Source organism: Capra hircus, chromosome 10 (genome assembly GCF_001704415.2).
Source record: "Capra hircus breed San Clemente chromosome 10, ASM170441v1, whole genome shotgun sequence".
Classification (NCBI taxonomy): domain Eukaryota; kingdom Metazoa; phylum Chordata; class Mammalia; order Artiodactyla; family Bovidae; genus Capra; species Capra hircus.
In genome coordinates, this window is record NC_030817.1 from 74,993,699 (window position 1) to 75,001,860 (window position 8,162).

Below are 8,162 nucleotides of genomic sequence, written 5' to 3' on the forward strand. Positions count from 1 at the left end.
TTCTATTATGCAAGCCAGCCAGTTTGTAGTATGCTGTATCGCAGCCCTAGCAAACTAGTACAAAAACTATTCTCTATCAGATGAGAAGTGATAGAGAATTTGCTTTGTTACTTAACTAAAAATTAAAAAAAAATCTATTTGTGTAAGAATATGTCTCTTTTTCTCTATAAGTAGAAAGTTTATTTGCGATCTAATGCCTGTGTGTGTCTCTTCTTTTGATGTCTTGGTAAATCTGATTCTACTCTTGATCTGTAGGTAAGGTTGTAAATTTGAACATGAGAACTTTATGTGCGGCTGTACTTCTGCAATTGAGAAACTCATGTGAATGTGAAATAGTCCAACTCAAGGAGATATTAATAATTTTTGTACAAAGCCTCTAAAAGAGGCTGACATGAATTTACAATAAAACAGCCATATTGCAAAATTTTTAAAATGAACTTCTACTCCTTTAAATTAGATTTTTCAGAAAATTTCTTATAAAAATGACTAACTCAGAAGTGTTTTTCTATGAAAATCCAACTTCACATAGTGAAAACAAATCCTTGGACAATTCAGATTCAGTTGATTATATTTTTAATAAAACAGTGATAGATATCCTTTCCAACCTTACCAAGTAAAGATTATAAGACAAGCATTTAGAATTAGAAAAAATGCAAACTTATGTGTTCAATTTGAGTTATAATTCTGACAGCTCTGTAATGTGTCTATTTAAACAAAATGTTTAATATCTTCAGCAATTTTAAGACCTTGGTTTACTATTAAACATAGTAATTAGTAGATATTCTTTGAATAAGTTTTGAATTATTCAAAGATTGAATGTTGAAACACTCAGTGGTGTGTGTGAGAACTTATTTACATCTTTATAGAGCATCTATATCTTTTGGTCAAGTTACTGCTTATGTTCATTTTTGCAACTTTAAGAATAACATTTATACTATCTATAAGAAAATGTGAACAGAATATGTGTGTGTCTGTTAGGGGTTATATTAGTGTGTTCATGAGTTTTGCTAGTTTACTAAAATGATTGTATATGACAGACAATTCTCCTTTATTCTCCTTCAAGAACTCTCAGTGGAATATAAATTGCTTATGTTGGTTAAAAGTAATAATTAATATGGGTGACTGAGGATATACTAGAATTAACATGACCAAAAACTATCAAGGGGAAAAAGGGTACATTTACCCTAAGATAAAATGTTATTCCAGAAATTGAAAGTGGTTAGTAAACAACAAAACTGAATGGGTTCGATACATGCATGTAATCATTTTTAGTACTAAAGAATACTAAGTATAGACACCAAGAATCAAATGTATAATTTGCTTTAATAAGAGTTTGGTATATTAAAATTGTGCTAATCAAGGCATGATTTTTCTTTCACTACAAATAATGCACTGTGTTTTGAATAAAAAGAAGGTATTGTTAATGTGTACTTATAAAAGAAGACCTGAATGGATATAGCGAGCTATAGATGGTTTTTAGGAAGCTAATTCTATTTGCTTTGATATATATCATATAATTATATATGCATATACATAATTTCAAATAATGAGCTAAATTGAAGCAATGGTATATATTAGTTTTGACAACATTTGCACAGTAAAGGTTTGATAAGCTTATTTAAATAAATTTAGAAGTGCTATACTATTAAATATTATATTAAAGCAGGACTAGATTTTGGATATCTGTTAGAATGATGTAACACACTGATCTTGGTATATTTATTCTGCTTTTAACTAGAAGCAGTGAATGTAATGCTCTACTTCTGTTTAATTTTCTTAGTAATCAGAGATTCTATAAACAACTCACAAAGTGTGTTTTAAACAATTCTTAGTAGGAAGAAAATGAAAGGAAAGCAAAATTTCATAAATATAAGTATTGCTACATTAAACCTTAGTTCAGTCCTTTATTGGGATGGGGTATTGTACATACGATGTATACTATATTTCTTACTATGAATCACTGTCAAAAAGTACGAAAATCACTTCTATAAGGGACCCTCCCCTTGCCTTTTATTTTCCCTTCAATCACACTCAACAGCTGAACTCCTGAAGAATAATAATCCTTTAGACATGAACTGTGTTGAGTTGGTGACTTATACTAACTACAATAGAGCAATTAAAAGGGGCATCAGTAAGGGAAGTTAGAAAAGGACAGAGCAGCAAATTCAGGGCAGGGGAAACAGGGGGGAATAACAGGGTGGGAAGAAAGAGAAGGAAGAAAGGCCTGAGAAAGGAGAGGGAAAGGGAGAAAATTTTTCCTAGCCCAGAGCCCATAAGCCTAGGCTGAAGAAAAATGAAGAGGAAGATACAGGAAGAAAAAAGGAAGGAAATGTAATGGGTTCAAGAATAACGCTAATCACAGAGGAAAAACCTGGTGTTTCCCAGATCTTTTTATTCCAAGAACAACTTCTGTGACTTCTACCCAGAGTTGTGTGACCACTGGGTTCCTACATGTATGTTCTCAGACTGTGTGTTTGCTCTCGAAGAGTCTGCCCTCTTTTGCACAGCCCTGGCAGAGACCCAAGGAAGGGTAGAATGTGGGAAAGTTGCAACATTTAATATGAAGACTCATTTCAGTCCTCATTTAGCAAGTCTCCTGCTAGGTGCTGATAGGAATTCCTGTCTCTGAGAAGGGCTCCTGTTAAAAGGAGAGAGACATGTTCTCCTGTTCTCAAGGCCATAAAGAAGTTTACCTGTTTTGTATTTCTAATAGTTACTTCATATGAATATTATTCCTTAGGAACTGAGGCTCAAGATTACTATAATCTTTGATTATAAATACTTAATATGTAACACCTCTCTCTTCAGAAGCGAATGTCACTCCCTCCTAAGTGAAAGATAAAATAGACTTGATATCAGTGTGCATAATTAAATTAAGGTAGAATAATCAAAAGCTTCTGTCTGAGTTTGATCATCAGTAATGACTGTCAGTAATCAACAAGGGACCTTTACAATACAGGCATCACTTAAGAAATCTTTCTATTACTCACTAACTGTCTGCATACCCTCCTCATTGCAACCTTCATTTCTTGATTCCTGAGTGTGTAAATGACTGGATTCAGGAAAGGAGTGAGAACTGCATCAAAGATGGCCAGAAACTTATCCAGGTGTATAGAGGGAGATGGCCATGTATAGACAAATATCAAAGGACCAAAGAACAAGACTACTACAGTGATGTGAGCTGAAAGTGTGGACAGAGCCTTGGATGAACCTGTTGAAGAGTGTTTCTGAACAGTGAGAATGATGACGATATAGGAGATGATCAGAATGAAGAAGGAGCCAATAGAGATGAACCCACTGTTGGCTGTGACCATGGACTCTAGTTGGTTTATGTCCATGCACGCAAGTTTGATCAACCGAGGAAGGTCACAGTAAAAGCTGTCCAACATATTAGGTCCACAGAAGGGTAAGTTTACCACAAAAACCAGTTGAACTGTGGAGTGGATGAGACCGATCATCCAGGCAGCCACTAAAAAGGAGATGCACAGTCGTGGGCTCATGATGGTCAGATAGTGGAGAGGCTTACATATGGCAACATACCTGTCAAAGGCCATGGCAATGAGCAGCACCACCTCCACACCACCAATGACATGGATGAAGAAGATCTGAGTGATGCAGCCACTAAAGGAGATGACTTTACGTTTTCTGAAAAGATCATAAATCATCTTGGGAGAAGTGACAGAAGAAACACCCATGTCAATGAAGGAGAGATTGGCCAACAGAAAGTACATGGGAGAGTGTAAGTGAGGGTCACAAGTCACAGTGAGTATAATGAGGGAGTTTCCCATCATGCTTGCCATGAAAAATGTGAAGGAGAACACAAAGAGGAGAAGTTGCATTTCCCAGGAGTTGGTGAGTCCCAGGAATAGAAACTCTGATACCACAGACTGATTTGCTCCATCCATGGACTTTGGTAGCATTGTTATCTGAAGGAGGACAGTCAGAAAAAATGCAAATTATAACAATTGTGTTGATGAATTTGAAGAAGAAAGGTCAAAGTTATGAAAGCCAATTTACATATTAGCATAAAAGCTGATCTAAAATGTTCATGACCTCTAAACCATGTTTACACAATAAAACTGGTGGCTGTTTTTGCCACCAACTTATCCCTGCATTTAATACCCTTTTCTTCCTCCATGGGTTGATACACTGTATTACTCATGAGACACTAGAAAATAAACATGAGTAATATGCATTCAACCCCAAATCTTTTTGATTTTGGGTTCAAAACTATTATGATCTGCCCAGTCATATTGCACTAATCACTACTGCAATGTCTTTGAAGCCTTATAAACCTTCATCCAGTAGAAACATCTATCCCCTCCATCCTTGTCCCTACCTCTGGGAACACAATTATCTTCAATATTACTTGAATATTGATTGCATCTATGAAGTCTTACTTTATTTTTACTAGAATTTAAATTATTAGCATAACTACCAAATTTTCTCTGTATTTAATACCACTCTGCTTCCTTCTAGGGTAGATGCTATGATGTTATTCAGGACATACAAGATTGGTCAACATGGGTAATAGGAATTCAACCTGAAATTGTTGACTTTTGGTTCAAAACTAATATAGGCTAGCTCCAATCACACATACTGCTCATCACTTCTCAATTCTTCCATCAACTTTTAAGGATACAAGCCTTATTCTCATAGACAGAGCCTTCCTTTTGACTCCCCATCTCTGGAAGATATTTGTCTTCAAGTTCTATTAAATTTTAACCATATTTGTGAGGTCTTATTTTATACTACAAGCATTTATTTTACTATTTCTTGTATTTTAGTAAACTGAGTACTGGTCTAACTCACCTCATAGGCTGTAAGCTTCTGGAAGGCAAGGATTATGATTTATTCATATTTAGATTCCTTGAAGCAATGAAAAATGAGCCACACAGAGGTGCAGGTCCACAAACTGTTACAAGTCTGCATCATGTTAGGTGCAGAAATTGAGGGTTTAGAAAATTATCTAGAAATTTCACAGGATAGCAAACAAGTATAAAATTTTGCATTTGTTAAAATGTCAGTCCATGAAGGACTGAAGAAGAATACCTGATTCTTCACCAAAGATACTTCGAGAAGTACTGCCCTAAAGTACTTAGCACATAGTCTGTGAAGCTTAAAACTGTGAAGGGCATCATGCAATAGCAAAAAGTATCTTGTTCAAACCTCTATGTAAGAATTTATCACAATATCTTGTAATTTTAGTTTAAGTTACAGGAGCAACAGAGCACAGTGGAAGGAATATGCCCTTTGGATTCTGTAAATCAAGATTTAAACTGTACTTCAGTTACTGACAAGGTAGTTTTGGGCAAGTTCTTGAACCTTCATTTATCCATAAGATTACAATTAATAATACTAACAGAGCAATTTGGGGTATAAAATCATTTGAATAATGATTAAATAATTTAAGTTTTGCAATAGTGCATTCAATGTATACCTACTATAGGTAAATATACAGTAAATGTTATTTTTTCTTTTTTCACACATCTATAATAGTGCTCAATATAAAACATAAATTAATAATAAGAAAATAAATGGTATTGGCCAGGAGATAATATCAAACTTCCATATCTAAAAGATATTTTATTACCTGTTATAATTATCTCCTTTTATATAATAATTGGAGACTATAATATTCATATTGTTTAGGGGCTTCCCTCGTGGTCAAATGGTAAAGAATCTGCATGCAATGCAGGAGACCCGGCTTTGATCTCTGGGTTGGGAAGATCCCCTGGAGAAGGGAGTGGCTAGCCACTCCAGTATTCTAGTCTGGAGAATTCCATGGAGAGAGAAGCCTGGCAGATTGCAGTTAAAGAGTTGGACACACTTATTCACACACATTCTTTTAGAAATCAAACTAAAAACCATCTTGTGAAGATTAAATGTTTTCTTTCTAAGAAACACTGCATTTTTTATAGTACTATAAATGTAGTTCACTGATTTTTTGTTGTTGTTGTTTGTTCTCATGTCCAGTTAGATTGTAACTCCCAGAAAGTTAAGGACTACACCTGTGTAGTTATCCATGTACCCCCAACTTAGAATGATACCTCTACATAAAAGAGCTATGTAAATATATAAGGAATTAAATATTTTTTGAAAGATAAAAGAGGATGCATTTAGGTAACTAAAATTATATGAATATAATTCAGTTCAGTTCAGTTCAGTCGCTCAGTCATGTCCGACTCTTTGCGACCCCATGAATTGCAGCACACCAGGCCTCCCTGTCCATCACCAACTCCTGGAGTTCACTCAAACTGACGTCCATCGAGTTGATGATGCCATCCAGCCATCTCATCCTCTGTCGTCCCTTTCTCCTCCTGCCCCCAAACCTTCCCAGCATCAGGGTCTTTTCAAATGAGTCAACTCTTAGCATGCTATGGCCAAAGTACTGGAGTTTCAGCTTTAGCATCAGTCCTTCCAATGAACACCCAGGACTGGTCTCCTTTAGGATGGACTGGTTGGATCTCCTTGCAGTCCAAGGGACTCTCAAGAGTCTTCTCCAACACCACACTTCAAAAGCATCAATTCTTCGGCACTCAGCTTTATTCACATCCATAGATGACCACTGGAAAAACCATAGCCTTGACTAGATGGACCTTTGTTGGCAAAGTAATGTCTCTGCTTTTCAATATGCTATCTAGGTAGGTCATAACTTTCCTTCCAAGGAGTAAGTGTCTGAATTTCATGGCTGCAATCACCATCTGCAGTGATTTGGGAGCCCCCCAAAATAAATTCTGACACTGTTTCCACTCTTTATCTATTTCCCATGAAGTGATGGGACCAAATGCCATGATCTTAGTTTTCTGAATGTTGAGCTTTAGGCCAACTTTTTCACTCTCCTCTTTCACTTTCATCAAGAGGCTTTTTAGTTCCTCTTCACTTTCTGCCATAAGGGTGATGTCATCTGCATATCTGAGGTTATTGATATTTCTCCTGGCAATCTTGATTCCAACTTGTGCTTCTTCCAGCCCAGCGTTTCTCATGATGTACTCTGCAAAGAAGTTAAACAAGCAGGGTGACGGTATACAGCCTTGACGTACTCCTTTTCCTATTTGGAACCAGTCTGTTGTTCCATGTCCAGTTCTAACTGTTGCTTCCTGACCTGTATATAGGTTTCTCAAAACAGGTCAAGGTACGTATAATTATATAATAAAGGAAGATGAGTAAGGAACCTGTGCATAGCTCCTAAGCAACCAAGAATAATGGAAAATGAGGAACTGTAAAAGTAAAGAAGACTTAGGGGAAAAGAAGAAATAAAAGGAAAATCCAATAAGGGTGAAAAAAATTAAGAAAGTATGTATATAATGGATTCCCTGGTAGCTCGGAGGGTAAAGACTCTGCTGGCAATGTGGGAGACCTGAGTTCGATCCCTGAGTCAGGAAGATCCCTGGAGAAGAAAATGGCAACCCACTCCAGAGTTCTTGCCTGGAAAATCACATGGACAGAGGAGGAGCCTGGCGGGCTACAGTCCATAGGGTAGTAAAGACTTGGACACAATTGAGTGACTTCACTTTCACTTTTCATGTGTATTACAACAAAGAAAAGAAGGATAAGTCTTACTTTAAATTAAGCGAAAAGTAGTTTATGAGATGTAATTTGGAGTACTTTCTCGACCCAGTCTTCAGAAATTCTGTAGTTATTAACAATTATAGGTGTCTTTTAGTACTAAGGCTCTGGGGAGAATTTCTTTTATTTTTAACTTTAAACTTTGTATTTTGTATTGGAGTATTAGCTGATTAACAATGTGGTACTCTCAGGTGAACAGCAAAGGGATTCAGCCTGGCAGATGGTCAGAATTTCTTAATAAGCTTTTATCAGCTATGTGCATACAGCTGTGAATTTATTTGCCTTTTGACTCTGCAATCCCTATCAACTAGGCAAGAATCAAGAATTTTAAGAAAGGCGAGTTTAAAGCAGAATGAGATATAAATATGGAACTTAGGCGTATCTATCCAAATGTCAAGGAACATAAAAATTTGAAAAGTTTGGGTCATCACAGTTTTAAAGTCACTTGAGACAGGATCCCAATCTCAGTTCAGAGAAAAAGTATAGAGACGATTCTAGATGGAGACTTTATTCACCTAAAAGTCATCAAATACAGGGGAAAACTGAATGAAGGTGTTCTAAAATCTTTTGTCTATTGGCTATGTTTTGAAATA

At 36.1% G+C, this 8,162-nt stretch overlaps 1 protein-coding gene across 1 annotated transcript; it reads right to left on the bottom strand.

Annotated features, from left to right (window-relative positions):
• LOC102189214 (olfactory receptor 4F3/4F16/4F29-like) lies at nucleotides 2,967–3,905 on the bottom strand. Its single transcript, XM_005685443.2, has one exon. The coding sequence runs from the start codon at nucleotides 3,903–3,905 to the stop codon at nucleotides 2,967–2,969; it is 939 nt and encodes a 312-aa protein (XP_005685500.2).

Coding starts and splice junctions, on each gene's coding strand:
- LOC102189214 (XM_005685443.2), bottom strand. CDS start 3,905: ATGGATGGAGCAAATCAGTCTGTGGTATCAGAGTTTCTATTCCTGGGA.